Source organism: Squalius cephalus (assembly GCF_949319135.1).
Source record: "Squalius cephalus genome assembly, chromosome: 1".
In the NCBI taxonomy this organism is placed as follows: Eukaryota; Metazoa; Chordata; class Actinopteri; order Cypriniformes; family Leuciscidae; genus Squalius; species Squalius cephalus.
In genome coordinates, this window is record NC_137122.1 from 9999339 (window position 1) to 10015774 (window position 16436).

The following is a 16436-nucleotide window of genomic DNA, read 5'->3' on the forward strand; positions in this document are numbered from 1 at the left end:
TATACGACGTCTAGGACGTCGAAGACTTTTCCTTTCTACATTTTTCTTTCGTGTTAGTTAGGTTAGTTTCAAATGATGTAGAAAGATTCTTTTGTTTTGTTCCTTTCTTTGAGTTGGCACTGTCCAGTTAATCCCTTTTTCTTCCAGGTCTGGGATAATATAACTTGCTGGTTTGTTTGGTTTATTTATTTTTTTTGTAAATAACTTTAATTGTTTGTTTTTTTTTAACTATCTATATATATGTTTATATATAGATATATTCTTTGACTAGTCGCACATAATAAATGTGTTCAAACGTTCTGCTGCTTCCTTGTATCACTCACTTCCCAGTGTTTTCATAGTAAAGGTTGTTGTCGGGTGACATAATGTTTCCCTTCTACCTTCCTAGACTTTTAAAATCATGAAGGGTCGTAACATTAATGGGGGCTCGTCCGGGATAATTTATCCTGGAAATTAATTGATATCGGATTAATTAATATAAGTCACCTTGAGGCATATTTGCTATTTTTACACTGGAAGCTTGGTGAGTGTATACAGTTGATTTTGTGGTAGGCTAGTGGCCTTTATTAGTAGCATGATGGCAGCGTTTGACTTGAAGAGTTTTATTGAAAATCCAACTGTAGAAATGTTAGATTGCTGCAGAAAAGATGATTTGTTGGCGATTGCGAATCATTTTCGGATTGTTGTGGCTCGGCAGTCTCTTAAGAGGGAGATAAAATCCATGATATATGATCAGTTAATGGAGTCGAATGTGCTCGTGGTACCAGATGAGGGAGAGCTAGCTGAAGGTGGTGTGGATGTGGAAACACCGAGGCGTGGGAACGAGATTGGTGAGGAATTTTTGCCTGTAGCAGAAGCCGATGTTAGAGCGGGGTTACCTCAATTCGAACCGTTCTCTCCTGTTTCGTTGAACTCAAAAGGAGAAACGAAACTGAAAGTTCGTTTGGCCCGATTGCAGCTGGAAGCACAGGAGAAAGCGCAGAATCGCCAGGGTGAGCTGGATTTGCGATTGCAAATTCGCAAACTTGAAATTGAGGCAGATAAACAGGTAAAAATGCGAGAGTTGGAGCTCGAGGCAATGCAAATTGTGGGAAGATCTGCTGCGCAACGGCATCCATCTCGAGATAACGTTCTTCCTGCCCATACTCCACCGATAGCAGCCGTGTTTTCTGCTCATACTCCACCGTTACCAACCGTGTCTTCTGCTTCTCCGTCGTTGGTAACTGGGTCGTTCGACGTCAGTAAGCACATTACACTAGTCCCGCATTTTAGAGAGACAGAGGTGGATTCGTATTTCAACGCTTTTGAGCGCATTGCCCTGTCACTTGGTTGGCCTAAGGAGGTTTGGGCTCTTCTGTTGCAGTGCAGGTTGATTGGGAAGGCGCAAGAAGTTTTTTCCACTCTTTCTTTGGAGGATAGTTTAAAGTACGAGGCTGTGAAATTGGCGATTTTACGTGCATATGAGCTGGTCCCAGAGGCATATCGACAAAAGTTTCGAAGCCATAAAAAAAATTCCAACCAGACCTTTGTAGAGTTTGCAAGGGATAAGAGTATTTTGTTTGATAAGTGGAGTAATGCAAGCAAAGCTGATGATTTTGTTTCGCTGAGAGAGTTAATCCTGCTGGAGGAATTTAAATCATGTTTGCCTGAGCGGGTGGTGGTGTACTTAAACGAACAAAAAGTTGATTCACTGTCACGGGCTGCTGTCTTGGCAGATGAATTCGTACTCACCCATAAGGCGGTATTTTCCGTAACGCGTGTTGAAAAGAGTGTGACTGGCACCCCGCCGCAAAATCAGAGTGTGCGAATAAAGCCTGGAACTTCACAATCTAGGGAGGTAAGAGAATGTTTTTACTGCCATAAGCAGGGGCATTTGATTGCGGATTGTGTTATACTTAAACGAAAGCAGCAGGTGCAGCCTCCTAAAAGTGTTGCATTACTTAAAACTGTGCGGTCATCCGAATTATCAAGCTGTACTGATGTTCCTGATGCAAATTATAAACCTTTTGTAATGACTGGGTTAGTTTCGTTGTCTGGAAAGATAGAAGATCAGAGAGAAGTTCATATCCTCCGAGATACAGGGGCTATGCAGTCGCTTATGGTGTGTGATGTTTTGCCTTTTTCCAAGGAATCATACTGTGGCTCGAATATTTTAGTTCGTGGTATTGAAATGCAGGTGGTACCAGTTCCTTTGCATCGTGTGCACTTAAATAGTTCACTAGTTTCAGGATTTGTAAAGGTCGGTATTCGGAATTCGTTGCCTGTGAAAGGGATAACCTTTATTCTCGGAAATGATTTGGCCGGAGGCAAAGTCATGCCCGTGCCAGAGGTGACTGATTCTCCGAATGTGTGTGCAATTTCTGATGATGTGGCTAGCTTATATCCTGATGTATTTTCTGCCTGTGCTGTTACGCGCGCTCAGTTAGCGAGGATAGATCAAGTTGCTCTGGCTGACTCGTTGATGGGGCAGACGCTAACAAACGGCGTGTTAAGTTCTGAGTCTGAAATGAAAGTAAAAGAGAGCTCACAAAGCATTGATCTCAAAACTTCAGAAACTGTTCTGGGGAAGTTGAATTCGTTAGATTTGCCCATCACTCGGTCTCAAATCATCGCAGCACAAAAGGAAGATCCATCCTTGCGTAAATGTTTTTCGACTGTTCTTAGTTATGAGGCTGCTAAGACAAGACATGTTGCGTATTTTGAAGATGATGGATTATTGATGCGAAAGTGGTGTTCTCGGGTCGATGATGATCTGGATTGGAATGTTGTGTATCAGGTGGTTGTTCCAAGTATATTTCGTTCTCAGGTATTATGTCTGGCTCATGAGCATGTATTATCTGGACACTTGGGAATAACTAAAACCTACAATCGTATTTTACACCATTTTTTTTGGCCAGGTTTGAAACGTGATGTTGCAAAATTTTGCCGAACTTGTCACATATGCCAAATCACCGGGAAGCCGAATCAGTTAATTCCTCCCGCTCCACTCTCTCCTATTCCTATTGTGGGTGAAGCATTTGAAGAAGTGCTTGTAGACTGTGTTGGTCCCTTACCGAAGACAAAATCAGGTAACCAGTATTTATGCACTATTATGTGTAGAGCGACACGATTTCCAGAAGCGATACCGCTGCGCAAAATAACTGCTCCTGTTATTTTGAAAACGCTAATAAAATTCTTTTCTACATTTGGTCTTCCTAAAGTGATTCAGACAGACCAGGGAACGAATTTCTTGTCACGCGTTTTTGCTCAGACTCTTAAGTCTTTGTCTATAAAACACAGAGTCTCAAGTGCCTATCATCCTGAGAGCCAGGGCGTAATTGAGAGGTTTCACCAGACCTTAAAAGCGATGCTTCGAAGGTACTGTATGGAAACAAATAAGGATTGGGATGAGGGAATCCCTTTGGTGTTGTTTGCCATACGTGAAACAGTGCAGGAATCACTCGGTTTCAGCCCAGCCGAGTTGGTTTTTGGGCATACTGTCCGTGGCCCATTAAAGGTCCTTAAAGATAAGATGCTGGAGACTAATTCAGAGTCTGAAATTAATATTTTGGACTATGTTAGTCGGTTCAGGAAAAGGCTTCACGAGGCTTGCGATCTTGCTCAGAAATCTTTGAAAAGTGCTCAGTGTGAAATGAAACAACGTTATGACATCAAAGCAGTCGCACGGTCGTTCCAGCCAGGTGACAATGTTTTAGTGTTACTACCCGTTCAAGGGTCTGCATTGTCGGCTCGATTTACTGGCCCTTATGAAGTGGTCAGTAAACTTAGTGAGACAGACTATGTTGTACGCACACCGGAGAGAAGACGTAAAACGCGTGTTTGTCATGTCAACATGCTCAAAGTGTATCATGAACGAGAACAAGTGCAATGTGATCTTGTGAAAGAAATTGCACCTGTTATGGCAATGACGGAATTTATATCTGTTGCAGAGGGTGAAGCGGATGCAGATGAGGATGGTTTAGTGCTGAGAAATACTCCTCAACAATGTAATAAGTTAGAGAATTCAGCTATTCTAACAAATTTGTCTTCTCATCTTTCTCATCTGCCCGATGGGCAACTGCAGGATGTGGTAGATCTTATCACCGCATTTCCAGCTTTATTTTCTGACGTTCCGTCTCAGACGAAGGTGTTGCGACATGATATTGATGTTAGTGGTGCGAAACCTATAAAACAACATGCTTATCGACTTAACGCTATCAAAAGATCCGTCATGAAGGAGGAGACTGCGTATCTGTTGACGAATGGATTGGCCCGGCACAGCTGTAGCCCGTGGAGTTCTCCGTGCCTTTTGGTAAATAAGTCTGACGGTTCGTTCCGTTTTTGTACGGACTACCGGAAAGTGAATGCCGTGACCGTACCTGATTCCTACCCTCTTCCTAGGATGGAAGATTGTGTCGATAATATAGGTTCTGCTAATTTCGTTAGTAAACTTGATTTACTTAAGGGATACTGGCAGGTACCCTTAACGCCGCGTGCCTCGGACATCTCTGCATTCGTAACCCCGGACTGCTTCCTACAATACAACGTTATGGCGTTCGGGTTACGAAACGCTCCTGCTACATTCCAGAGGTTAATCCAGATAGTTTTAGCTGGTGTGCCCAACTGTAACGCTTATTTGGATGATCTGGTAATTTTTTCTAAGGACTGGACAGAACACATGTCCTTACTTCGTACAGTGTTTGAGAGGCTGGAGAGTGCTTCACTAACCCTTAACTTGTCAAAATGTGTGTTTGGTCAAGCTAGTGTCACCTATCTGGGCAAACAGGTGGGACAGGGACAAGTGAAGCCTGTGGAAACGAAAGTTGCAGCTATTACGGAATTTCCAGTACCTATGACACGGCGAGAATTGAGACGATTTTTAGGTATGGCCGGGTACTACCGTAATTTTTGTAAAAATTTCTCCACAGTAGTGGCCCCCCTCACTAATCTTCTTAGCCCAAAACGAACTTTTACGTGGACTGACGAGTGCCAGATTGCATTTGAGAGTATTAAAGCTTTGCTGTACAGCACCCCAGTTTTGGCGGCTCCAAATTTTGATCGCTCTTTTAAGTTGGAAGTGGATGCGAGCGCGGTGGGCGCTGGAGCCGTGTTGCTTCAAGAGAGCGAGGATGGTGTGGACCATCCAGTGAGTTTTTTTTCCCGTAAGTTTAATAAGCATCAAGGAAATTACTCTACAGTTGAAAAGGAAACTTTGGCGTTGCTGCTTGCTTTGCAGTTCTTTGAAGTTTATTTAGGTTCTTCCAATCTGCCTACGGTTGTGTATACGGATCATAACCCCCTTGTTTTTCTTTCTCGGATGTATAATACCAATCAACGTTTGATGCGTTGGGCTCTGTTTGTACAGAGTTATAACCTTGAAATCCATCATAAAAAGGGGTCTGAGAATGTTCTGGCTGACGCTCTTTCCAGGGTTTGAAAAGGGCTTATAGCGGGTGAGTTATGATTTGTTTCATGTTAAGATTTTCCTTTTTTTTTTTGTAACAAACAATATATGTTTGTTCTTAAATGTGGGGGTGTTACGATATTATGTGACACCAAGTTGTGCGACTTTGGTGTTTCTAGTTTCTTTTGTATTGTTTCTGCCGCTGTCTGTTTGTTTTACTTTCGCTCTCGCAGGCGATGTGCTGATCGGTCGCCTGATTGGCTGACAACCATCGGAGAGGAGGGTTCTGGCGTGCTGACGTCTGCAAGTGAGATCCAGTCATATGGTTACCGGAAACCCGGGAACTATAAAAGGAGTCATGGACGCACTAGACGGCGGTGGCCTTTTTGTTTGTGAACTTGACTTTGTGTGCTTAGTATATTTTCTTCTGTTAAGCTTGATTTTGGTTTTTGCTTGTTTTCAACTTTTGAGAATTTATCAAGCTTTGTTAATGTGTTCAATGTGAGATCTCGTTGTGTTGCCGTCCTATTCTTTTTATCTAAATGTTTGAGAGCGGTAACGCTGTGTTTTGGGAATGATAGAGGAAAAGGGACAGGTAAGAGATGTCACGTGACGTACATCGCACTTAGGTTTATTTTCTGTTTAGATACACTAGGTTAAAAGGGCAAGTGCCATTCGTTGTATTTTTGTTTGATAGTTAGGGTAGGGAAGTATACGACGTCTAGGACGTCGAAGACTTTTCCTTTCTACATTTTTCTTTCGTGTTAGTTAGGTTAGTTTCAAATGATGTAGAAAGATTCTTTTGTTTTGTTCCTTTCTTTGAGTTGGCACTGTCCAGTTAATCCCTTTTTCTTCCAGGTCTGGGATAATATAACTTGCTGGTTTGTTTGGTTTATTTATTTTTTTTGTAAATAACTTTAATTGTTTGTTTTTTTTTAACTATCTATATATATGTTTATATATAGATATATTCTTTGACTAGTCGCACATAATAAATGTGTTCAAACGTTCTGCTGCTTCCTTGTATCACTCACTTCCCAGTGTTTTCATAGTAAAGGTTGTTGTCGGGTGACATAATGTTTCCCTTCTACCTTCCTAGACTTTTAAAATCATGAAGGGTCGTAACAATGCCCTTGACTGACTCTGATTTAGTTGCCCATGTTACTTAGTCCCTGAAATGTTCGATCTTAGCTATATGCTTTATCTTGGTAGGCTACGATTTAAGTAACCTAATTTTAGTCTACAAACACCGAGAGTGTCTTTTCAAGGCCTGGAAAAGATACTCTTTCTCGTGTTTGTAAGAAGGATAATTTTCCTTGAGAGTTAAGTTAATCTTACGTATATGTTTGCTGGACAAACAGATTGTTTGATAACTAAATTAAGTCCATTAAAGTTATCCCATAACTTCGAGCTGAAATAAGCACAATTGATGTATTAATGACGAACCATAACCCGTTATGGTAATCGTTCATATATCAATCTAGTTCAGCTGCGCTAAATTAATGTAACTGTAACATACAACATATTAATCATATTCATGATTAATTATTAAAATTCCCAATAGATAATTTGAGCTAATATTAATATTAATATTAATATTAATGTACAACCCATTGTTCTTACAGGTTTGAGCGACTGTCACTCTCTCTCGTAACCATGGCTATCACCACTGTCGCTACAAGATCTGCCCATATGCGCGCACCCGTTTGATTTGATGAGTGCAAGAGAGGCGCGGAACCTACAAAGAGTAAAATTATGGCAGAGAAAGAGCATTCAAAATTCAAAGCACCTGCATATGCAGTCAGCGAAGGCAAACAAGGCAAAAACTACTTCCTCGGACCCTGGTTGCCCGCACTCTTGAACGACCTCCTCTGCTTCGCCCTCGACCTGACCTCGAACCGACAATGCGGTACTTGTCACCGGAGTGTAACGTTAGTCCTCAGAGTCGACAATGTTTTCATCATGGAAACTCTTACATGCAAAACACTGTATATGTTATGAATCTTACACGAAATTCACCTTCATCAGTTTAACTGATGATAATGGAAAATCGTGTATCAATGCAACCTGTTTTTAGCTTTGCCTTATAAATATAGCTCGTTACCTATAAATATAGCTTGTTACCGAACCAACTTTTTACTTTACCAGTATCGATATGCTAGCTTGATAGTGAGTACTAAAAGCCATCTTATTTGTTTATATTCATAGTGATAAAGTTAGGTATTTTATTACATGTGATTCTGACATGGTCACTGCATGCACTGCGCTCCTTCCTCTCCACTCGTCTCGGGTAAATAAATGCGTCTTCAGCTGAGCCTGAGCGTTTGGCGTCGCACGTTCATGTGTTTTGGGGGCGTGGCTTTGGAAGGAGCCCAGAAGGGAGGGGGTGGGAGTGAATGGAAATAATTAGCTGTGTTTACAACAGTCGTGAGAGGTCTACAGACACTCGATTTTTATACTCTCTTTTTCAAAGTACTTACATTTTATTATGTATTGGTATTAGGGGTGTAACGATACGCGTAATCGTATCGAACAGTTCGGTATGAGGCTTTCGGTTCGGTTTTCGGTATGCATTACGTACCGAACGGTTCGTTGGACCATTTTTTCTGCCGACCAAAATTTTATTATTTCAAATGAAGGCACGTCGCGGGTGGCAAGCGCGCTCATAGAGGCTGGCGCGACCACAACATCAACTGGCAAATGCAATGTAAGGAACGAAACTGAGCTACTCTTATTGTGTTTGTGTGGACCGTTTATCAGTTTTGACCTGTGAAGCGGGACTCGCGAGCCCTATGCGCGAGCCTGATCAATCAACACCACACAGCGCTAAGAGATCCAGACCAGTAAAGAAAGCATTTGAATTTCAAATGCTTTTTGAAATCGCCACTGAAGTAATAACATCGCTGCGAGATCTAGTGAGAAACATGCACATTTCTCTGTTATTAACGGATCAAACATCGCTGACGTGGAAACCAGGAAGAAACATTGTGCCATGAATGAACTGGCCGGTGTCCACAGATCAGCAACATTCACTGTGGAATGGATTTGCTGTAGTAACACTAACTGCAAGGTATGGAAGTTTGTCAGGAATAGTGGGCTATAATGCTTTCAAGTAACATTACGTCGGTTTTATTTTGACATTATGAATACAATTGCTGCCCTCAAATGATAACCTGAACTAAAAAAAACCTTTGTTTATAACTAGCCTACTACTACAATATTACTGTACATTTCATTTTGTCCAGAGCTGTTTTGTTTTATATGCTCATAAGAACAGTCAAGTATAGCTCCATTATTGCTCAGTAAAAAAGCAACAAAAAAAAAAAAAAAAAATTTTTTTTTAAAAATCATACTTTATGATGTTAGTTTCATTAAATAAAATAATTAAAAAAAAATAATAATAATTCAAGGAAATTTCTCTGGCATTTATTTATTTTTGCTGTATGGAAAACGTACCGAACCGTGACACAAGTGTATCGTATCGAACCGAACCGTGAATTTTGTGAACTGTTACACCCCTAATTGGTATATAAAGAGTTTAAACAAATTTGGAATGTTTTTTTTTTAGAAAAATCCTACCTACCCTGCCTTTAATATGAAGATAATTCTTCATCATCAGATGTTTGAGTGACCAGTATCAGGAATAATAAAGTATGATCTGTGTGTATCAATACACAACTCTGAGATCACAACTCTAAGATCACACAAGACATTTCTTGTCTATTCCACCCACTTAGTGGTGGAAATTTTGATTCTTTCCAGAGACTTTCCAGTTCATTTTCAGTTCGTTCACCAAAATGATTCGTTCAGATTCGTTCACTGATTCGTTCAGTGTTAATTTCTTCATATTACATCTGCAGCAGGTGGCGAAAAAGAGTGTATTTTATGCTATGTTTAAACGAACGTATTTACTTGTTACAAAAAAATGTGTGCCTTATTTACTAAATTAATAACATAAGTATAAATAAGTGGTTCAGAAGACCAAACCAAGGTTTTCTTGCATAATTAACATTTTAATTGTTTAGTCAGACATACACATTCATAAATCTGGGATTATATTAAACGTTGATGTTCTGTATGTTGAATATTAATATAAACAATTATATGTGCACACCTAACTGTAGGGCTGTGTTGAAAAAATCTTTAAAGCTACAAAAGTTATTCAGCCAAGAGCAGTGAGTGATTTTTTCTTTATCTTTTGTTCATGACCCCAGTTATTGGGCTGAACGATTAATTGCATTTCTGATAATATCGCAATATGATGAAACGATTTTTTAACCGCAAAAGCTGCGATTACACTCTAGTCACATGACACGCGAGAGAAAACCAGTCTGCAAATTTAGCATCAACTTGGCACACTACACATATAGGCCTGGCATACAGGAAAGAACACTCTGTTCAATTTATGTGATATGTTATATATATATATATATATATATATATATAATGATATATTATGTTATAGATTCTCTCTCCAACGATTCAGAGAATTTCAGAATCGAGTCTGAGCTTAGTTTTTAAACACAGATGCGTGATGTATTGGCTTTCCTGTGCCGTTGCAGTTGATAATAGGAGTATGCAAGTTTAGAACGCGTACAAACAGAGTCCATGCAGATGGATGTAGATGCATAAAAAATGTCTCTTTTATTACTTGTGCTCCATTAAACATGATCGCAACCTTCCTGTGGCCTTTCCTTGTTCACATGTACACACAAAGCCATACCTTATAGACCGCATACAACTAAAATCCAACAGGGTAAACCACAGGGTTTATGGTGAATCCACTGCTGCTTTAGTGTATATGTAATGAGTGATTATAAATCAAGGTATTAATCAATATTTTTCCTTCTAAATATCAAATGAGTTGAATGACTTCTGTGAGGGATTTACTTTGTTATAGAAGTTACCAGTGATAATATCGCAATATGATGAAATACGATTTTTTAACAGCAAAAGCTGCGATTACACTCTGGTCACGTGACACGCGAGAGAAAAGCAGTCTGCAGATGTAGCATCAACTTGGCACACTACACATACAAGCCTGGCATACAGGAAAGAACACTTTGTTCTAATATATAATATATACTAACAAACTACATCTTATATTTCAAAAGAGGTTTGCACTGGCTACCTCTCGCTGCTCGCATCAAGTTCAAGGTATTGACGCTTGCTTACAGATCTATCAAAGGCTCACCTCCCTCCTACTTTCACTCACTCCTACGAGTCTACACCCCTACCAGAAGCCTACGATCGGTCAACGAGCGACGTCTACCAGAAGCCTACGATCGGTCAACGAGCGTCGTCTACCAGAAACCTACGATCGGTCAACGAGCGACGTCTACCAGAAGCCTACGATCGGTCAACGAGCGACGTCTACCAGAAGCCTACGATCGGTCAACGAGCGACGTCTACCAGAAGCCTACGATCGGTCAACGAGCGACGTCTACCAGAAGCCTACGATCGGTCAACGAGCAACGTCTACCAGAAACCTACGATCAGCAACGTCTACCAGAAGCCTACGATCGGTCAACGAGCGACGTCTACCAGAAGCCTACGATCGGTCAACGAGCGTCGTCTACCAGAAACCTACGATCGGTCAACGAGCGACGTCTACCAGAAACCTACGATCGGTCAACGAGCGACGTCTACCAGAAGCCTACGATCGGTCAACGAGCGACGTCTACCAGAAGCCTACGATCGGTCAACGAGCAACGTCTACCAGAAACCTACGATCAGCAACGTCTACCAGAAGCCTACGATCGGTCAACGAGCGACGTCTACCAGAAGCCTACGATCGGTCAACGAGCGACGTCTACCAGAAGCCTACGATCGGTCAACGAGCGACGTCTACCAGAAGCCTACGATCGGTCAACGAGCAACGTCTACCAGAAACCTACGATCAGCAACGTCTACCAGAAGCCTACGATCGGTCAACGAGCGACGTCTACCAGAAGCCTACGATCGGTCAACGAGCGACGTCTACCAGAAGCCTACGATCGGTCAACGAGCGACGTCAACCAGAAGCCTACGATCGGTCAACGAGCGACGTCTACCAGAAGCCTACGATCGGTCAACGAGCGACGTCTACCAGAAACCTACGATCGGTCAAAGAGCGACGTCTACCAGAAGCCTACGATCGGTCAACGAGCGACGTCTACGAGAAACCTACGATCGGTCAACGAGCGTCGTCTACCAGAAACCTACGATCGGTCAACGAGCGACGTCTACCAGAAGCCTACGATCGGTCAACGAGCGACGTCTACCAGAAACCTACGATCGGTCAAAGAGCGACGTCTACCAGAAGCCTACGATCGGTCAACGAGCGACGTCTACCAGAAGCCTACGATCGGTCAACGAGCGACGACTACCAGAAGCCTACGATCGGTCAACGAGCGACGTCTACCAGAAGCCTACGATCGGTCAACGAGCAACGTCTACCAGAAACCTACGATCAGCAACGTCTACCAGAAGCCTACGATCGGTCAACGAGCGACGTCTACCAGAAGCCTACGATCGGTCAACGAGCGTCGTCTACCAGAAACCTACGATCGGTCAACGAGCGACGTCTACCAGAAACCTACGATCGGTCAACGAGCGACGTCTACCAGAAGCCTACGATCGGTCAACGAGCGACGTCTACCAGAAGCCTACGATCGGTCAACGAGCGACGTCTACCAGAAGCCTACGATCGGTCAACGAGCAACGTCTACCAGAAACCTACGATCAGCAACGTCTACCAGAAGCCTACGATCGGTCAACGAGCGTCGTCTACCAGAAACCTACGATCGGTCAACGAGCGACGTCTACCAGAAACCTACGATCGGTCAACGAGCGACGTCTACCAGAAGCCTACGATCGGTCAACGAGCGACGTCTACCAGAAGCCTACGATCGGTCAACGAGCGACGTCTACCAGAAGCCTACGATCGGTCAACGAGCGACGTCTACCAGAAGCCTGGTTGGTTGAAGCGCTGTCCTATTGCGTGCAGAGGGAATTTGAAAGACAGCCGTTTATCCCATCCCTCGGATTGAGCAGCGTCTATGGTGAGTTACCAGACCCAACATCTTGATGTAGGTCTGGCTTGCCAGGCTAGCATATTGGGAACCAGAAATAAAATAAATGTCAAATAAAACAGATAAAATAGTATTTAGCTTGATCTGATGTTGACAATCAATATACAAATTTCTCAAACCTCCCTTTACTGACCATTTGTTGAAAACAAACAAAAAACATTCTAGACCATCTCAGAGTAAACTTTTGTACCCATTTCACAGTTTAACAGTTTATCTAAAAGTGACGAAGTGCTAGAATATTTCTAACAAGAATGTTCTTCAGCATCATGAATGAATGAAGAATAAACACCAACCTCTTTGTTCTTCAGGATCTTCAGTGTGTTTCATTCTGCAGGGTTCTGGATCACTCATGTTCTCACTGTCCTCTTTAATAAACTCAGTCTTTGCAGATTTCAGCTCTTCCTGATGCTCTGATGATCGTCTTCTGTTGTAGCTGATGGGAATTTACAGGGAGAAATGCTGTGGGAGGAGCTTCACTGATGATGTAACTGCAGTGGGAGGAGCTGATCTGACAAAATAAAAAATAATATCAGTTCCTGAATTTGTTTTTATACTATCACATCTAAGCATTTGCGTCTGTCTGTCTGAAGTAAAGTAACTGATGCAAATTTATATCTTATGTTATGGCTAACCAGAACACCCTCCTGCTTTTTGCATTACAATATAGACAGAAAAATAGAAATGATAAAGAATATAAACATCATAATGTCTTCCAAATATTAACAATGGTCAGAAAAAAAAAACTGTTTAAAGTATGGAAACAGAAATAAACATTTTAGAGCAACAAAGTATGTTGACACCAATGAAATGAGCTTTAGAGTCAATTTACAGGAGATCTGAAGACATCAGCATAATAAATGAGGTGAAAACAGGAACTATTGTCATGAAATAAAGAGTTTTCAGCAGATCTGTTTATATTGATGAGCCTCAGACTATCAACACTCATTCAACAAGCCATTCAGGATCATCAGCAGATCATCTCACATTATTCTGAGTGTTTAACCGTTAAAAACACATTATTTGAGTCAGGATAGATGATAAAAGCATGTGAAACTGCCCTATTGAAAGAAAATACTGTTATTTCTCACCATCTGACACAAATAAAACATAAAACATATCTAAAACCAAACCAAACTTAATTAACCACCTCATTTAAGTAACGTATTACAATCATTGCACGTTATTCAAAACTGACAAATCCTTAAAAAAAAACTCCTTATAAGCTCATCAATTCCTCTCACAGATCTCAAACTTTAACTCTTGACTTGACATTCAGTAACAGTTCTCACACAAACATCGAGACTTGATCACACAAGCAAACAAACAAATAAACAAACGAACACAAAATCGCTCAGGTCTGAATGAACTCAACATATTCTCCTCATGCTCGCTGCTGCTGCACTAAATGTTTATTTCAGTAGGAAGACGCCAGAAAAGACGCACGAGTATCGCTGTGATCGATGAAAACAATACAGAAATGAGCCTGTCGCTTAATCAAACTCTATAAAGTGTGTGTGATGGTTGTGTAAATATGAGAAATACCGTGAACTGCTCTCCTCACCTCAGAAGACTCGACGCTGAAACTCTTCTTCTTCTTCTTCTTTGGCGGCTTGAATTAGCGCCATCTATTGTGGGTTTTGGATCAGAGACTCATTTTACTCGTTTTTTTTTTTTTTCATGTGATGCATGAAATGAGGAAGCAAGCAGTTTTTATTTCAAAAAGTACAGCAATTAAATTTATTATATACAATTTTGTGTACAAAAAAGTCAAATATTTCTGAGCTGAAGTCACAAAAGATCATCCGAAACAACAAATGAAATGTAAATATTAAACCTCTGGTGTGTCTGAAATAAAAGGCAAAGCAAAAGATGAGGGAGGGAATTCAGGCATTTGAAAATAGGCTACTACAGGTTTTCTAATGATACAAAACTTAATGCTACTTGGTGAAGTATCCCTTTAAGTCTACCTTTTTTATAAGAATTTATAACTGGGTGGTTGACATATTTGGCTAAAAAAAAGTTATTTTTTTAAATCTCAAATGTAAGTCATGGAACTCATTGGGTTATATTCTACCAACTCTTATATTTCCAAATATATATGTGGTCTTGAAGATTTTGTCCTAAAATTTACATTTATTCACTAGTTTACTGTCTTAGTGACTAAAAATGTCATATGGTGTGACCTGAATGTTATTGTGTGTTAAATTAAAAAGGGGTATAATGTGATAATGTAAGTAAATTTATCCTGATTCTTTATCATTACTATATAAAAGTATAGCAATTATTATGTGCAAATATGTTACATTTTGCATTATTTTACTTTATCATCACTCATAGACAGACGTTTACTAGTAATCTTTCAATATACTTCAAATTAATTTGGGAATACCTTGCTATAAAAGTACCAAAATGCTTGTAACCTTTGCTGGCACTATTCCCCATCTGTCACATTGATGATTTTATGATTAATAACCAAAAAGCCTTAATATCTTTCAAAATTCTGAATGTCACACCAAATGACATGGTGTCACGCCATATGATGTCACACCACACAACAATCTGTATGCAAAAATCTGTATTAGCTGCATTTAACAAACAACCCAACTTAGTTTGACAAGTGAATCATTGTTTCAGTTACAGCAAAAATCACAAAATTGTTTAAAACAGTGAGTTCTGCTCAAAGTAGCAAAGAATCATATGTTTATAACACATGCATTAATCCACTTACTGTATTCATTTGATGTTGCACTTTTTATTTTAATCTGCTGAATATTAACTACATGAATTGTAATAATCTTTATAGTAAATCATTGAACATTTTTTTTATTTAATGCATAAATTCATTTCAAAATGAGGATGAGTAAAACAATGACCGAACAGCAAGCTGATGTATCATTTCGTTGTTCTTTCTTTATTCGCATTATCTCGCCATCTACTGAAATCTACCTCAAACTGAAAAAATAAATAAATAAATAAATAAAGGGAAACATTTGAGTGACAAAATGCTGTAGTTTAACATGGATCCAGCTTGAAAATGGGATAGTAGGGATTCACCAAATTGAGTTGGTGTATAGATATTAAATGTGTACATAATATAGTATCAAAATGTGTTAAAAGGTCAAAATATTCAAGAAACTTAACTATTAGTTATAAAATATGTATCTAAGAACATTATTTACGTATTTAAATGCAATTCATATCATATAGTGTGACAAAATAATCATATGGTGTGACAAGAAAACCCTGTCACACCTTATGATTTTGTGTCACACCATATGAGGTTTCATGTACTTAGCATGACAATAAGCAATGTGCTTTTATGCTAACATGCTAAAACCATGCTAACTACAATATGACAATATAGTTTTGAAGGTAATTTTGACTGAAAAGTAATTTCATTTGGGCATTTTTGTGTAAAATGCGTCACACCAAAAGACAGCGCAAAAGGGAACTGAAGCAGGAGTGCCGGATATACTTGATTTTTTTTAAACCATGAAGAGAGAAAACTCTAATTGTAACTTTCATTGTCCTTCTGAGGTGTTGTTCTTCCTCCTGAAAGAAGGAGGACCCCCACACCCCAAAGATCTCCAAACAATTGCCCTTTTAAAAAAGGGAATATGGCGTCACACCTAATGATATCCATTTCCGGGACAAAACGTTTTAGTTAAGGGCTGATTCAAAATATTATGCCTGAACTTTTAGTCAAGCAGACTCACAAGTAGACATCTGGGATATCAAAATATGATTTAATAAACAGAAAATGAATTAATTTTCTTGTTTTTATTCAAAATCAAAATTTGTGAAATGTGCTTGGGACAGTCACGCCATATGAGTTTATTCTGGTTTGGCTGAAAATTGTGAAAAATGGAAGATTAAACCCATGAATGCTCTGTATGTCCATATAAAACAGCACTTTCTGAACAATATTATCATCACAGTTTTTGATATATTTTTCTATAATTTACTTAACATTGACACAT

At 40.0% G+C, this 16436-nt stretch overlaps 1 protein-coding gene across 2 annotated transcripts in view; it reads right to left on the reverse strand.

Moving 5' to 3' along the window:
* Positions 1-16436, reverse strand: part of LOC307162376 (uncharacterized protein) — a 176795-nt gene that overhangs the window by 9075 nt on the left and 151284 nt on the right. The window contains exons 1-2 of one of the 2 annotated variants that reach the window (XM_079877630.1): positions 14018-14057; positions 12750-12964 (exon numbers count right to left, since the gene is read on the reverse strand). In XM_079877630.1, the coding sequence (XP_079733756.1) occupies positions 12750-12807 (58 nt within the window). In that variant the 5' untranslated portion in view covers positions 12808-12964; positions 14018-14057. Of the gene's footprint in view, positions 1-12749; positions 12965-13956 lie in introns of those variants that run through there. The other variant, XM_079877629.1, reaches the window with a different exon arrangement.